Source organism: Dipodomys merriami, unplaced genomic scaffold (genome assembly GCF_024711535.1).
Source record: "Dipodomys merriami isolate MVZ:Mamm:240054 unplaced genomic scaffold, mDipMer1.0.p SCAF_45, whole genome shotgun sequence".
Taxonomy (NCBI): domain Eukaryota; kingdom Metazoa; phylum Chordata; class Mammalia; order Rodentia; family Heteromyidae; genus Dipodomys; species Dipodomys merriami.
Genome location: NW_027206013.1, coordinates 12,310,307 through 12,326,836, shown reverse-complemented (window position 1 = coordinate 12,326,836; position 16,530 = coordinate 12,310,307). Strand labels below are relative to the sequence as shown.

The following is a 16,530-nucleotide window of genomic DNA, read 5'->3' as shown; positions in this document are numbered from 1 at the left end:
AGGTTATTGTGGATGGAATTGCTTTCCTAATCTCTTTCTCAATTTGTTTGTTGCTGGTATACAGGAATTTTGTTAGAAGACTTTGGGGACAGGACCCCACCACAGGAAGTGATTACGCCTGAAACCTCAGTCTTCCTCTTCCCTCACCTAACTAAGAAATCTCTCCCCTGATCTGTAGGGAACCTCCAGTCATATTCAGAGCCCTACAAGGTAGCCAATCTGCTCACACCCAGTGTACTCCTGGGAATCCTGGGTCATTGATTTGGGGAGGGGATCAGGCCATGAGAGGCCATTACACAGCCCTGAAAATGAGAGGCTGGCCAAACGGTGCAGCATTCAGAACAAGACACAGGAATTCCAAATCAATGTGAGGAGATTTTAGAGAAGCCAAGGAGAGGCTAGGAGATCAATTTACTCTTGTCAGGGCCGTGACACACAGGATGGAGGTTAAGGGTGTGGGTGGGGGCTAAAAGAGAAGGGTTTCCCCTCCGAGGAGTGACTATGGTAGAGATGCGCCTCTCAGCAGCTGCTGTGGACCAGTGTGTGCTGGGCCGCAGGTAACCAAGGCATCTGGGCCCACAAGGATCCCACACACCTTTCCTCCTGTGTTGGCATCATTTCCTGCCCACAGGCACACAGCAAGCAGAAAAGTAAGGCATCCATGGTGCTTCCACTGTGGAGTTTTACACATGCCCTTGCGGGAAGGTCGCCCAGCGTGCCAGTCGCCGCGGTCCCGGGCTGCATCCACACGCCCTTGGGCTGGCTTGCTTAGCGGCGGGGTAGAGAGACGCCAAGGCGTCGGTTGCTACTGCATGGCTCCCAAGAGGAGGGAGGAAAGCAGAGCTCTTACAGGAATAGACTTCTGAACACACACACACACACACACACACACACACACACACACATGCGTGCGCACACACAACACAGGAGATTCGTAGAGATGTGGCAGTAGGGAATGTGAGGGTGATAAAGCAGAAAGAAAGGTTAGACTCAGGTAAAACAGAACGACGCACAGCGTACCAGGAATGAAATCAAAAACGGCCGAATGCTGATGCTTCCTGCAGCCCGCTCCTCCTCCCCCTCGCCCCCCACACCGCCCCAGGGATGACATCCAAGCGAGGCTAGACATGGGTGATCTTGGAGGGCACGGGTTCTAGCTTCTGGGGGTCTTCTAAGCATGACTATTAAGACCTGAGCTCGAGCTCCAGCCTGGCCACAGGCACCTGCCGCAGGGTGGAAGACGCCTGCTCTGGTGTTGGCACCTTCACCAAGGCCCAGACCCAGCGCATCATCTCCCGGGCTCCCCCCTTCCCACGAGCTCTTCGCTTATTCATTTGGCAACTACTGACTGAGACCCCCAAGCGCCCCACACGCTCAACCCCCAGGCTAAGAACTGGGCCCAGCCATGAGCCACCTTGGCTCAAGGTCAAGAATGACCTCTCGTGTTTCCAACAGATCTGCAGAAGCTTCTGGAGATGGTTCGAGAAGATGCCAAAAGGTCAATGTTGCTGGAGAACGAAATGCAAAGGAAAGCTCCCAGGTGGGTTCCCTTCACTCCTCAGATGGGGGGTGGAGCCAGCGCACCCCGACACGCCCGGTGCTAAAACTAACAAGAGCAGTCGCTGGTGATTGGGGGTCTTCTCTGTGACACACTCGGAGCTACTGACTTTGTTCCTGTGCATAGACCTCTGGGTTTCTAGAGCAACTCTGCAAGGTAGGTGCGATAAACTTTATTTTACAAATAAGAGAACAAAGCTCAGAGAGGCTGAGTGACCTCCCCAAGGCCACACAGGGAGTTAACGGTATGTATCGTCATGACTCAGATCCAGATCTTCCTCATTTCAAGACCTTGACACCGCTCCTTGTGGGAAGTCCTAAGATTTTTAAAAATTCATTCTTTGGGTGAACACATATGGACTGTTTAGAGCACGCACCGGTTGTCCTTGGGAGAAATGTTAGGGAAAGTAAGCTTGGAAAAAATGAGGTTTAAAAAAAATAGTAAATGCATTAGAGCTGGGTGTGGTGCTACACACCTATAATCCCAGGTAACTCAGAAGGTAACAATAGGAGTATTTTTGAGACTTGAGGCCAGCCTGGGGGGAGGGGGAGCGGGAATTCAACAAGGCCCTATGAGAATCAAAGTCTGAAGCCAGCCTGAGCAAAAGCATGCAATCATCTGAAAAAGCAACAGAAGAACTGGGAAGTGTGGCTCAAGTAGCAGAGCCCTTACCTCACACACACAGGCCCTGAGGTGACTCCCCCAGACCCACAAAAAAATTAAACAAATCGACAGGCGCATTGCCCTGGCGCGGGATGCAAATGGGATCTGCTTCTGCTTTCCTGGTAAGAAAGGCGAGGCTGAGATTCGGATGAGGTGGGAAGACAAGCCAAGTCCAAGGCCCAGGCTCCAGCAAGGCCAGGAAGGAGTCAACAGGCAGCCACGTGCAGACGTGGCCAGAAAGAACCGTGAGGGCCAGAAAGAGCCGTGAGGGCCAGAAAGAGCCGTGAGGGCCAGAAAGAACCGTGAGGGCCAGAAAGAGCCGTGGCCCCCCTGACTGGCAATGCAGCCAAAGGGGAGCTGCAGAGAGGCACAGGCTGGTCTGGGGAATCTCACCTCGGGGCCTCACACCGCCTGGCTCACACCGCCTGGCTCTTATCCCAAGTGCACGGGCATCCTTTGAAGCGTCAAGCCAGCAATGGGGGCAACCGGTTCCCCGGGGGGGAACAGTGCCAGACTCAAACCCGAGGTGCCATCCTCCCAGGAGAAAGCCTGGTGTGGGGAGATGGGGGGCTCCGGCCCCCCCCTGAGTCTCGGGCAGAGCTCAGTCCACAGCTGAATGTGGGTCCCTCTGAGCAAGCAATTACTTCCTGGAAACAAATGAGTCAGTAGAAGTGGTTCATCATCGCCCGCGGCCCACCGGGGTGCGGGCTGTGACTTATGGGTGATGGTTATTACGGTAATTACAGTTCAGCCAGCGCCGGCCATGCATCACGCCCCACCTCTACCCCAGAATGATGGATTCAGGCCTGCCACCGCAGACAGGATGGGAATCGGGCTGCTGGGGGTGGCTCCTGGGGGCACTCAGACCAGTGCTGGCCCAGGAAGCCCCTGATTTGGCAGCGATCGGCTCTGTGAGACCTCTCTTTTGCAACAGCTCCGAGCGTGAGCACCAGCTTGGGGTCCCAAACCTTGCGCCCTCAGCCATTCTCTAAACCTCCATTCTTGTTTCCTTGTCTATTAAAAAAAAAAAAGATACGGTGTAATATCGCTGCATTGGCTTTGGAGCCAACTGGACTGGGGGCAACTTCCACTCCATCAATCATTGCTGTGTGATGCTGGGTGACTTGCTTTACCTCTCTGAGCCGATCCCCCGCTCTATATAATGAAGTGGAGACTCAGTGATACTCTCCTTGTCAAGTAGGCGTGTTGTGGAAATGGCATGTGGTGGGAGAACACATTCATCTGACATGGGAGCCTCTGTTTACCCTGGCAGGGTTGTTTATGGCACCATGGGGACCCTCACCCTGTCTTGAGCCTGGCTCTCTGGAGACCCATCTGGTGGCCTCAGCATCATATGTCATGACAAGACAACCGCGATGACAGAGCCGGGGCAACTTCCCTCCCTCGTTAATGGCTGGGGACGCAAACCCCTCCCTCATCTCTCGAAGGCAGTGGACATCCAGGCCTCCATGGGGCCGCAGGGGTGCAGGGGCCGCAGGGGTACAGGGGCTGCAGGGGTGCAGGGGTGCAGGGGCCGCAGGGGTGCAGGGGCTGCAGGGGCCGCAGGGGCTGCAGGGGTGCACTGGTGCAGGGGCCGCAGGGGTGCAGGTTCACTCTCTGTCCTCGCAGAAGCTGCTCCAGTCCAGGCAGCCCGGAACCCTGGGGGCCAAGGGGCCGAGAACCTGGGAAGCAATCAGCCTCGCCATACCTGCTCCCCAGGCCGGGCTGGCCCTGACAAAGACGACTTTTACTCAAAACCTTCCACTGGGCTTCCCAAACTGTCCCCAAGGACCTGAGTCTGCTTCTGGTCCTTGTGAAAACCATGGCCATCTGGACCTCTCCCCAGACTGCCCGGCACCATCGCACCATCTCCCAGGGCAGCTCTGTTGGGTTTTGTTTGTTTTCATTTTTTTGTGCGGGTCCTGGCACTTGAACTCAAGGCCCTGATGCCGTCCCTGAGCTTTTTCACTCAAGGCTGGCACTCTACCACTTGCGCCACAGCTCCACTTCTGGCTTTTTGCTGGTTAGTTGGAGATAAGAGTCTCAAGGACTTTCCTATCCCGGCCGGCTTTGAACCACTGTCCTCAGATCTCAGCTCCCTGAATAGCTAAGATTATGGCCACCAGTACCTGGCTGGCTAGCTGTGATTTGGGGATGTTCTTTGTTTTTAACACGAACTTCAAGGAGATACTGCTTCAGAGAGTGATAGTAGATCTGGTGTCTCTGTGTGTAATATAGGAGTCATGTATTTAATTCTAGGTGTATGCTTGTGTGTGAAATTCTAGATGTGTGTGTGTATTTGGAATTCTGCTGCACGGGTATAATTATGTGGCATGTGCAATCTAAAGGAGTTACGTTGTGACTCTAGAGCTATGCACACGTATGTGTGGTTTTAGGGGCATGTGTATGTCTGATCCCACTGGGCATGTGTGTGGTTCTGGGAACTGTCATGTGTGGTTCTAGGGTGGGTATGGGCACGAATGTGAGTGCATGTGTGTTTCTAGGGGTGAGGGAGGATTCTAGCTGCATGTATGTGTGTAGAATTCTACATGGGCATGTGTGGAATTTGGCTGTGTGAGGTATGGAGGTGTGGGGGGGGAGTGTAAGATTGAGATTCTGGGGGTGCATGTGTGAGGCGCAGGCTTGGGGTGCCGCTCTCGGCCCTGCGCGCTCAGCACTGCCCGGGTGACAGTGTGGCAGGCGGCTCTGGGAAGTGGAGCCCTTCATCCAGGGCACTGGCTGCTGTGGGAGCATCTTGCCTTTGAGGGCCCTGTGAATAAAAGACTCCCCTCGCCCTGCAGCATCCTGTCTGTGCTCAAGCAAACCAAGAGCGATTCCGCCTTGAAGGAGGGACAGACGCCGGTCAAGTCAAGGTAGGAAGCCCCAAAGCCTGCGACAGGGTGACTGGGGAGGCACCAGGCCATGGGAAGGGGCGGGGGCGGGGGAGAACCCTCTCCTTGTGACCCCTGCAGAAAACAAGCCCCTTCCTTCCTGATCTTCTCTCCAATAAGCACCCCTCACTCCACAGAGCTGATGGCGAAGAGGCCAGGGGGAGGGCGAGGCACAGGACCACCCCTTCCGGGTGGTCGTTGCTGTTGTTGCTTTTACTAGGTTTCATTCTGCATGTCTGCAGTCTCAGCCTAAAGCTGTGGACTCACGCAGATGGGCCAGGAAGCCTGACACCTCAGTGAATCCCCACTCCCACTCTGCTTGAGGAGGTTGTCTGTCTGTGACAGGAAACAGGGCTTGGTTTTAAGGCTTTTGCAGCAAACGCATTTCTGCCTCGTGGATTCACTTCTGGACTGCTTTTGTGCCTTGGGACCTTAAACTGTCCAAGGAAGCCTCTGAATTCCTTTCCAGAGAATGTTCTAAGAGTGAACAATGAATTACAAAGGATTACCAAGATAGCTATAGTAATATAGATGACTATATTACAACCCAATTTGGAACAGAGTAATCTCGGAGCTTCTTTAAGCAATGCATTATATAATAAGACTTAACAGCAGGTCTAATAACTACTGTAATTTTAGATTAGCACTGAGCATAAATGATTCTTCAAAATACCTCCCACAATTACGATATGCAAATACCTATGGTTTCCATTTCAGTTATGGGATAGTTAAGATAAAAGATGAAGCTTGTGCCTCCATCTCCATCTGCGGGCCCCTTGAATTCTGCCCGTGCTTAAGAGCTGCTACTTTCATAAAGGTGTCAAGCCTCCCTCAAATAATCCCATCGTTGGCCATAACATTATGACCATGGAAATGTTCTGAAGAAAAAGTAGGGAGAGCTGGGAGGACTTTTGGGATGAGGGTTCTAACCAAGACTGAATTACTTAGTATTTAAACAAAGAACTGTCTCAACTCTTTGGTGGGGGGAGGGGGCTATGATGTTCCAGCAAAGGGATAGTGTGTGCAAAGGGCCTGAGACCAGAGGACGCTTAGAGGCACTGACCAAAGACAGTGGCTGAACTCAAGGAGGGACAAGGGAAGGAAAGAGTAAGGAGGGGAAAGGGGTCGTCTGTAGTTTGTTTATTAGCAGTTAACAAGACTGCTTCCTTCACCTCCCACTGCCTCGGAGCCACCACCAAAGTGCTAGGAGAGGAGAAATAGAACTACTACAAGCAGAACCTCTGAGCCAACACGGCTCCCCAAAAGATTCTTGTGAAGGCATTGGGGCAGTTGAGTGGTATCCAAAAGCAAGGCCTTCTGGATCTTATTCTGGAGCCCTGAGTCCCCTCCAAGCAGGGTGACACCCACCTGTGGCCTACCGGGCATAAGACCTCTAGACCTAGTTCCATGAGTTTCGAGGAGAGGCAGCAAACGCCAGGACCCTTCCTGTGCGGGCGGGCTCCAAGAGGAGACCAGAGCTGCTGGCTGCCTAAAGAAGCCCCAAAGAAAGGGTGAGGCACACATCCGGGGAGTCCACAGACAGACTGACCTCTGGGACCACACGGCTGAAGCGCTCATTTGCCCAAATATTTGGAAGAAACAAGGCGGGGCAGGGAGGAAGAGCAGGTGCTAGGCTGTGGTGTTGAAGACCTGGAGAACTAAAGGAGAAGCTGAGAGGAAAAAATGAAGGAGAGATGTAAGGCTGAGGGAGGGCCCTTCACCCTCTCCACCCACCATAAACCCTACCCGGACCACTACAGGACAGGACTGCTGTGCAAGGGATTGAGTTGGTCCACAGCAGAAAGAGTCAGATGCCATGACAGGCCGAGAAGCCGGAGGGTTGCTCAGCGATGGGCTGGGCCTGCTGGGTTGGGCTCTGACTCTAGCTCTGCCCACCTCCAAATCAGAGCTAGGGTCCCATATAGAACTAACAGGCAGCCTGAGGTCAGGAACACCAAAGGCAGCACAGACAGAACCCAAAGAGGCACCTGGCCCGGTGTTAAGTGTTGGGTACAGAGTGGAGAATGGAAAGGGCCAAACCAAAGCCATCCTCCAGATGAAGCATGTAGAGAACACGGACTCGTGATGGTGCACAAAGCAGGTCCACCCTGGGCTGTAGAGTCCAGGTCTGCAGGACTCACGTCGACCATTCAAGCAGGTGGGGCCTGAGTGGGTGGGAGGAGGACAAGGGCGGCAGGAAGGAAGACAAAGCGTGTGGGGGCGGGCACTGGACTGAACGGCCTTCCCGGCTCCACTGCCGGAGGTGAGCCGGCGCGTGCTGTAGTCGTAGATGACGACAACTGAAAACCATCCCTTGGTGTTGCAGCGAGAGGTCCAGCACCACCAGCATGGACAGCCACTCCCAGATGGTCCAGAAGAAGTGGAAAGGGTAAGCCGGGAGGGCCTCTCCCCAGTGGTACGGAAAGGGCCCTCTGTGGACCAGCCTCCCTGGAGCCACGGGCAGCACAGAGGGACAGGCCATCCGAGAGGCTGAGCGAGAATGCAGTCGCTGGCAGGGTGCCTCTCTGAAGCCAAGAGCGTCCTGGTGAGGCAGCGGCATTCGCCCGGTTCACAGAGAGGTGGAGGCTGGGCCACAGAGGTGTTACCACATGGTAACAAACGCAGGTGGATGCTGGAGACGAGCGTGAATCCCCAGCCCTGGCTGTCCTGCTGTCCTCCACCTGGCTGCTGTCTCATGGTGGGCTCCATGAAGAAGGGTCTGGAACCCAGACTGGGGCTGCTGGGAAGACCCATCCTCCCTAGATCCCCGGTGACACTGAGGAAGGCTCCGGGGTGAAGGTGGAGATCCCCACAACACCGCATGGTGGCCCCAGCAAGGCCAGAGTGAGCCCCGCAAGGCTATGGGGCATCCCCTACCCTCCCGCTCCCAAGCTCTTCTCCCCTGTGCTTACAGCCGAACGAACCGGGACTTCATCCAGTCTAAGAGCGGGGTCTGCAGCCTCATGAGGGCCAAGTTTTACAGCGTAGCCCAGGAGGCCAGCTACTGCCTGCAGGACAAGATGGAGATTTTCATGAAGTAAGGGCATACGTGCGTCCAGTTCGCTCACCCTGTGTCTGCCGTGTGGCCACTGGGCTCCAGGTGCCGGGACGAGAGCAGAGACAGGAAGGACTCCCCCCTGCCCTCAGGAAGCTGAGCAGCTCCTGGGAAGATATGGGCAGAAACAGAATACATCTATAAATACAGAAGTACCGCTGATAACCATTCCACACAGGAAGAGAACAGGTGTTTTGTCAGGGAGAGATGGAAGGAGAGAGAGAGGAGGTAGGAACAGGGAGAGGAGAAGGTGGGGGGAGGAGATGGAAGGGAAGGGGAGAGATAAAAAAAAAAAGAGAGAGATGGAGAGGGAGGAAAGGGGAGGAAGGGGTGTGATTTGAGTGGTAGAACATTTGCCTAGCAAGCTCAAGGCCCTGGGTGCAAGCAAACTCCAGCACTAAAAAGGAAGAGGAGGAAAGGAGGAAGAAGAGGGAGAGGTAGGGAGAAAAAGAGAGGGAGGGAGGAAAAGAGGGAGGGAGGGAGGAAAAGAGGGAAGGAGGGAGGGAGGGAGGGAGGGAGGGAGGAGGGGGAGGGAAAATGAAGTCTGGGTGATCCCGGAAGTCCACCTTCAGGAGGTGACTAGGAAGACCCAGAGGGCGAGTGGGAGGAGGGTGGCAGGCAAAGTGCACACAAAGCCCCAAGGCAAGCAGGGCCACGTGGAATTTGAGCAGGAGCGAGCGTGGCAGTGACGGCTCTATTACGCTCAGCTGCAAATGTCAAGAGTTAAACCTAATGTGAAGGTCAACAGAGGCTGCTGGGATCTTTCCTCTTCTCCTCTAGCATCTCAACAACCAGTCCACTGCTGGCTGCAGGGAGCATCTCCACCACCCCACCCCTCAGGGGTCCTGTACACCCTCCTCCTCACAGGATGGCCCTCTTCCTCCAGAAGCCCCAGTCTAGTGTGGGACAGAGATGGGGAGATGGAGAAACCACATAGGGTAGCAAAAAGAACAGAGGGAAAAAACAAAAACAAAACTAGATGCAATCCCTGACCCAGAACAGCCACCAGAAGTCTTTCTTGGAAAAACATGTTCACTTGAATGAAGACAAGGGCATGCTTCCCAGGGGCTGTATTTGTCGGTGTGTTCCAGAGATCCAAGTACCAGCCACAGAAGATACAACGCACCATTTACTCCTTACCACAAGCCTACACTGCCACTAGTAGACCCACTTTATAGATGATAAAAGGGGGCTCATCAGCACTCTCTTGCCAAAGGTGCCCTACACAGCGACATAGTAAAGGTAAACTTAAACTCAAAGAGCCACGGCGGCAGAGAATTAAGAGGGAAGAGAGTTCCAAGGGAAGGCAACAGCAAAGTCTCAGAGGCCTGAAAGGGCTCAGGGGAGGCAGGGAACAGGAGGCAGGGAACTGCCACTAGCCAGGTGCAGCTGGGGCCCAGGCTGCCTACAAGACAATCAGAGAGCCAGCCAGGCAGAGGCCAGATCATAAGAGGCTTTACCTCCTGTGGTGGAGTTTCAACTTTGTCTCAGAGACACAAGCTTGAAGCTTGAAGCATGCTGATGAAGCTAGACAATGCAGTAGGGAATGAGCGTTCTGAGCGAGGGACATGTTGCTCACAGAGTAATTTGTTAGTAGTAAAAGGAAAGTCACTGAGCTTCATAAACAGGGGTCTGATGTGATTATATAAAAGCAGGTTCGTTTAAGCAAGGAACTCGTTTCAGGACCTTGGAGAGCACCATCTCACGTTGCGCCAAAAGCCAGGGCATAATTTTAAAAGTAGCTGAGAAGCCAGGCTGTGGCTCACTCCTATAATCCCAGCTACTCAGGAGGCTGAGAACTGAGAATGGTGGTTTGAAGCCAGCCTGGGCAGCAAAGTCCACGAGACTCATACCTCTAATAAAATAAAATAAAATAAACCTACCCTTCCCACCCCACCACCCCCCCCCCAAAAAAAAAGTGCTGAAAGTTCAGCTGTAGCTCAAGTGGTAGAGCCTTGGATTGAGCAAAAGAAGCTCAGGGACAGCACCTAGGCCATTCGTTCAAGCCCCAGGATGGTACATGCGTGTGTGTGCGCGCACACACACACACACACACACATAGCTGAGAGCACCGAGAAAGGCCTCAGGGAGTAAAGGTGTTAAGTCTGACCTCAAAGGACAGCCTAGACATTACAGTGGGGGTGGGGGGAAGGGCTGATGCGTCTCCCTCTGTCTCACACAACCTCGCAGGCGCCAGGAAGAGAGGGGTTTCCAGAAGTTCCACTCCTTTGTCCTTGTCTCCAGTTTCCAAAAGGACATCGCAAAGATGAGACACCAGATCTCCATCGTGAAAGGGGATGCAGATGAGATGGCAGACCACTGGTAAGAGCCCCCCAAAACCAGAACAGTCGATGGTCCTGCGGGTGGACGGGTATGACTACAGCCCTGCAATCCATCCCACGAGCCTAGGGATCACGGGGGGTGGGGGGCACTCCTAAGCTCCTGTGGCCACCTGCAGAATGGCTCTCAACAAGCTAGGAGCAGAGCACAGTCAGCCAGGAATCACAGTGGGTAGCTATGAATCACACAGCCTGCACCGTTCCCCTTATTCACCTTTTCATTGGGACTTACAGATACAGAGAGCTCAGTCGCCAGCTCCCCAGGGCAGAGAGAGACCTGAAAGGTTCTACAAGGTGATTATTTGGGATTTCCCCCAAATAATTTAATCCCTGCAAAACTAGGCAGGTACATCCTAAGATCATTATGTCCCAGCCTCAAGATGATAATACTTAGCCATTAAAAAAAAAAAAAAAAGCAACATAAGTCTCAGTGTTCTGTTGCCCAGTAGGGTGACTGGCAGGGAACAATGTTGTATTGTCTATTTCAAAATAACTAGGAGAGAAGAAGCATTTTCTCACTGCATAGAAACGATAAGTGCTTCATGGATATGCTAAGTACCCTGGTTGAGTGGTTATGTGTGGTATATAAGTATTAAAAAGTCACAGTGTACCCCATCCATAGTATATTGGTTAAAAAGTAATATAAAACTTTCCTTTTCTGATTAGAGCTTGTTTCTTCTTGAGCAGACAGAACTCTGATTTTGCCGTCTCTAGTCTGCCATCTTGGATCCCTCTCCTATAAAACTTTTTTTTTAATACAAATACAGGCTTACACCTGTCATCCTAGCTACTCAGGAGGTTGAGATTGGAGGATGGTGGTTTGAAGCCAGGCTAAGCAGGAAATTCTGGGAGACTTTTATCTCTAATGATCTCTTCCTTCTACTCCTCCTCCTCCTCATCTTCCTCCTTCTCATTCTTTTTCTTTGAGACAAGAGGAAAACACAAAAGAAAACAAAACCACCAAAAAGTAAAACAGAGCCGGGCGCTGGTGGCTCACGCCTGTAATCCTAGCTACTCAGGAGGCTGAGATCTGAGGATCGCGGTTCAAAGCCAGCCCGGGCAGGAGAGACCGTGAGACTCCTATCTCCAATAAACCACCAGAAAACCAGAAGTGGCGCTGTAGCTCAAGTGGTAGAGCGCTAGCCTTGAGCTGAAGAGCTGAGGGACAGCGCCCAGGCCCAGAGTTCAAGCCCCACGACTGACAAAAAAAAAAAAAAATGTAAAACAGAAGTGGAGCTGTGGCTTGAGTAGAGTACTAACCTTGAGTTGAAAAAGCAAAAGAACAGGGCCCAGGCCTTGAATTCAAGTCCCTGGACTGGCACAAAATTTTGTTTTGAAAGCAACACGAACTGAGTGCCATGATACCCTAAGAAAGGTTAGTAAATGTAGCAAGTTGTAGCAAGTTGGATGCCAGCTTGGGCTACATAGCAAGGCCCTGTCTCAAATAAAGAAAAAGAATGAGAAGGAGGAAGATGAGAAGAGGGAGGAGGAATAGGAGGAGAATGAGCAGGAAGAGGACATAAAAGGAGGAGGAAGCCGAGGAGGAGAAATGGCAAGAATCGCAGTGCAATAAATTACTCATTTTCATCCTCCCCCTAAATCTGGAATGCTCCATATTAACTTCCAGTTCACAAAGAAGGAAACTGAGAGGCAAAGCGATCAATGACATTGCCCAAAGTCACACTGCTAGGAAGGGGTGACTCTGGAAGGGAAATCTGCACTCGTTACAATACAGCATAGGTGTCGGATCAACCAGTATGTCAAGAGCCCCCTCCCAGCAGGATGACTGAAAGGAGATCTAAGAGAAGATGAAGAAAAACACTCATCAGAATGAGTGATTTCCAGCTCATCAGAATGAGATGGAAAACACACAGGCCACCCCCACGACCGGCATCGCTCTCCTCCTCCTCATGGTCTGGAGGGTGGGTACCTCCTGCATCCGGGGAGGCAGCTGATGAAGATGCCCAGGTCTCTCCTGGTCTAACTCTCAGAAGAGAGGCTTCAGAATCCAATGTCCCCCTTTTTCTTACATTGCTTTTTACATTGTCTGCTTGATACAACAACTACAAATGCATCCTTTAGAAGTATATCCTGAATTTCTTTTCTAATGAAACACACTCATGTTCTGGCTTTTGCTACCTAAAAAAAAAAAAAAATCAAGATTTGCTTGAGCTGTGAGTTCTTAACAATTTAGGAGGGAGGAAAGTCCCCCAGATAGAGCCTCTTGGAGATCCAATAACTCCCCCATGAGAGAGAGAAAGAGAAAGTGAAGGAAGAAAACCCACACAGCTCCAGTTCATCTCCCAGCACCTTCCTAACTGGTCTTCTCCTGGCTTTGAAGGTACTTCGACCTATTGTCCAAACTCCCTGAGGATCTAAAGAGCTTCCGCCCTGCCAAAAAGATCCTGGCAAAACTGCAGAAGTTTGGTGAGAACCTAGACCTAAGGATCCGGCCCCACATCCTCCTGAAGGTGCTGCAGGACCTGAGGGTCTGGGAGCTGTGTTCCCCGGACATCGCTGTGGCTATCGAGGTAGCCACCATCCCCTTCCCCCCGACAATCTCAGGTGCTCTCACCCAGCCACTTCTTCAACATCCAGGCCAGTGAGCCATAGACCCACAGACCCCGCACCTTCACGAAGCTCACGTTCTAACAGGAGAGGGATTGTCACATGACTGCCATTGTTCAACTCCAACCGCAAGGAACATGAGACTCTATGTGCGTGGTGCCCCCTAGAAACCCAAGCTTTGGGGAAAAGTCAATAAATGGATAATCATAGTAAGGAACACTCCAAAGTGTTCTACGGAAAGTGGGGTCTACAGACCACGGAGCTCTTCTGAGTGCTTGTGAGAAATGAGAATCTCAGCCATCACTCCATCAGCCAACTCAGAATCAACATTTTAATGGGATCTCAGAGATTCTGTAGGCAAATGAAGTTAGAAGTGCTCTAGTCTAAGGTGAATTCACAGGAAATCCATAATAGCTAGGGCAACTGGGGAAGGTGACCTTTAAAGGTAGCTGAGACTTGAAGGATGAGAAGTCAGAACAGTGCTGAGAAGAGGAAAGGGCAGGTTGTGAAGATGGGACGGTGTGTGCAAAGACCACAAAGCAAGGGAAGGGTTGGCCCATGGACCAATCAGATGTCCAGACTCCACTCCCCATGCCCTGTGAGGCTCCTCCAGGTAAGACTGTAGCAGAATAGGTTAAAACTAACTTGAGGCAACTGTTCACATTCCCTGCCCACCAGTTATGGAGGCTCATGCTAGATAGGGTAAGAGAAAAGTTCCCATGCCATACAGAACATTCCAGAACTTATGAAAACTGTACATGGGGGCCTCTAAAGCAAGAGCACATATGGAACAGTATATTTTGTTGTCTTAAGCTTTCCTAGAAAGTGATCCCAGAGCTGTTGTCAACTCAGCAAGGAAGGAAGGAAAGAAGGAAGGAAGGAAGGAAGGAAGGAAGGAAGGAAGGAAGGGAGGGACAAGTGACTTTAGATGTTAAAGAAAGAAGTAGAAAAGAGAAGGGAAAAAAGCATCTCTCTGGGGTTTCTGCCCCTCCTAAAGCTTCCTTAGTTAATAGCAACAAGAAAGGCTTGACATTAGTCTACAGAAGCAGGAAACTGTAGAGGGGCCCTTTTCCCAAAGACAAATGTTCAGTTGGTTGGAGTCATGCTGGGGCTTCAAGTATCGGCCACAAGTAGTCTGGGATGATCTTGAGAGGTGGTTGAGGAGGGAATAGAGTCCAGCTTTCAAACTAAATTCAGAGACTGACACTGTCTTTAACCCACAGTTTGTGCGAGAACACATCATTCATATGCCCCAAGAAGATTATATCACCTGGCTACAGAGCAGGATCAACATTCCCATCCGGACCCCGAATGCCCTGACCTAGTCTGGGGCCTGGGTCGACTAGATATCCCAGTGGAAGAGGGCAAGCAATCCAACACTTTGTTCTTCAGCTTGACCTGCGATGTTGTTTCTGCCAACTCTCACAGACGCTTGTCCTAATATGCAGTAAGACCATCCAGAGACTGACTGGGAAACATTCCAGAGAGAGCTATTTCCACATGACCCTTCCCTCAACCCATTCCCCAGCTCCAGGATCCTGTTCTGTGTATTGGTCCAGCACAACTCTCCAGAATTCTTCACCTTATTCCTTTTCCAAAACTTCTGAATAAAATTGAGCTGGATGTTCCATGACTATCTGGAAAAGTATTGGAGCAGTAGACATGGGTGTTCAGATGCTAATAATAATAATTATTGTTGTGCAACAAGCTTAGTGTTGGGTCACCGACATCAGGTTTGTTGCTTAACCATAACTTGGTTAAGTAGGCACAAACAAGGTCACTACTTCACACCACTGGAGGTAGAGTATATTTCTCAAGATTTCATATAGATTTATATTTACATTACATACAAATATATAATTTATATATTATGTAGTATATATTCATATACATCAATGTAGAAATAGATTATATGTACAATATGTAACATAATTATAATCTTACATGTACATGTTTATCTTGGTCTCATGCTATCTACCTCATCAGTAAGTCACAAGAATTGTAGGCATTTTAGTTCTCATATGCTGATGAAATGAGCTACAGCAACTTGGTATGCAGTTATGTCAAGATTTTCAGAGCATCCTTCAGTTGACCTGTCCATCCATCCGTCCAATCACCCATGATGGTTGGTCTCACTGTATAGCCCAGGCCGACCTTGAACTCAGATCTTCCTGCCTCAATCCGACAGTTGGAGCTACAGGCATATACAACAAAACCTAGCCCACTCATCATATATTTAAAATCCTTTCTTCTCCCTTTATGAAATAAGCAGAGCATTGCTGATTTCTTAGTCACCCTACTAGGCAGTGGCACACGCGAACTTCCTGTCTGTGACTCCATCCCCCTCCCCCTCCCCTACCTCCAGCTAACTCTGACTCCCTGACACCACTCTCTCTGTCCTCCCTGGCTCCCCAGCCCCCATTATTACAACACAAGGAGGTCACTCAAGAGTTAAGGTTTTCTGTCATCACATAGCAAGGCCAAGTCCAGAATTTGGTCTAATCTGTCAAGGACAGGAGAAAATCCTGAAATCCTGAGATTTAACTCCACCCTCCTGCCCAGCGCTTTCTGAGCCTATTTCCCAAAACGATAGCGCTATCTAGTGGTCGCTGTCGGTATTACTCTTCCACCCTACCCTTCAGTAAAATGTAACATTTCCTGCCAAAAAGGAAGGCAGCCTCAGTTAACAAGACCTGTTCCTCTTCAACAGGGGAGAGGGGGAATCTTTTACTACCAGAATATACTGGGGACGGGGTGAAAGCTACCCATCATCTCCCAGCTCTTGGGCTGAAGTAACTACAGGGAGGAATGTTTTTGCTGTGATCAGAATTTCTAACTAAAATACCTACCATGTGCCAGGTCCCCAGCAGTCACTGCTTGCTTCAGGGCTTGAGGAAAGTTTCAGTCTCTTCTGTCACTTGCCTTCAGCCACTACTCCTGTCTCGAATCCTCATCCCAACCCACTACCCATGTTCTGATAAAAATCTCCCCCTGTTGTCCTTTGCCTGTTGGTGGTGGTGCTGTCCAACAGCCACCTCCCTGTGCTGGGAGTACTGGTTTTGTTCTCAGAGTAAATCTTGATTGATCAGCATTCACATCTGTAATTGCATTCCCCGGGGCCAGTTGCTTTCCAATGAGATGGAAGCAGGGACTTGTATTTCTTCTTGAAGACAGATGTAGGTTATGCCATCCGCTCTCAAGTGTGGGCATCCTGGTGCCAGGAGGAAGCCAGTGAAGGCTGCAGATGTGGGGGGCAGGGGAGGCGCTTTTTAGACTATGAAATGCTGGAGTCGCTCATGGTCCAAAGCAGTTGAGCATAGATTTTTCTACCACTTGAAGCTAAAAGCACTCAGAGAAGCCCAAAATAATAACTTCCTCACTCTTGTCCCCTAACGAGCGTCTGCTGTTTTAGTAGCCATTTCAATGTTGATTCCCTCATCCAGAAATCTGAGAAAG

General features: G+C 51.0%; 1 protein-coding gene across 3 annotated transcripts in view; it reads left to right on the top strand.

Annotated features, from left to right (window-relative positions):
- The window catches only part of LOC138808525 (coiled-coil domain-containing protein 60-like), a 113,783-nt gene extending 99,081 nt beyond the window's left edge, over positions 1-14,702 (top strand). For all 3 annotated transcript variants that reach the window (XM_069994813.1, XM_069994812.1, XM_069994811.1), the window contains 7 exons: positions 1,456-1,540; positions 5,023-5,094; positions 7,439-7,501; positions 8,027-8,149; positions 10,358-10,489; positions 12,848-13,037; positions 14,298-14,702. In XM_069994813.1, the coding sequence (XP_069850914.1) occupies positions 1,456-1,540; positions 5,023-5,094; positions 7,439-7,501; positions 8,027-8,149; positions 10,358-10,489; positions 12,848-13,037; positions 14,298-14,399 (767 nt within the window). In that variant the 3' untranslated portion in view covers positions 14,400-14,702. The remainder of the gene's footprint in view (positions 1-1,455; positions 1,541-5,022; positions 5,095-7,438; positions 7,502-8,026; positions 8,150-10,357; positions 10,490-12,847; positions 13,038-14,297) is intronic.
- The last annotated feature ends 1,828 nt before the right edge of the window (positions 14,703-16,530 follow it).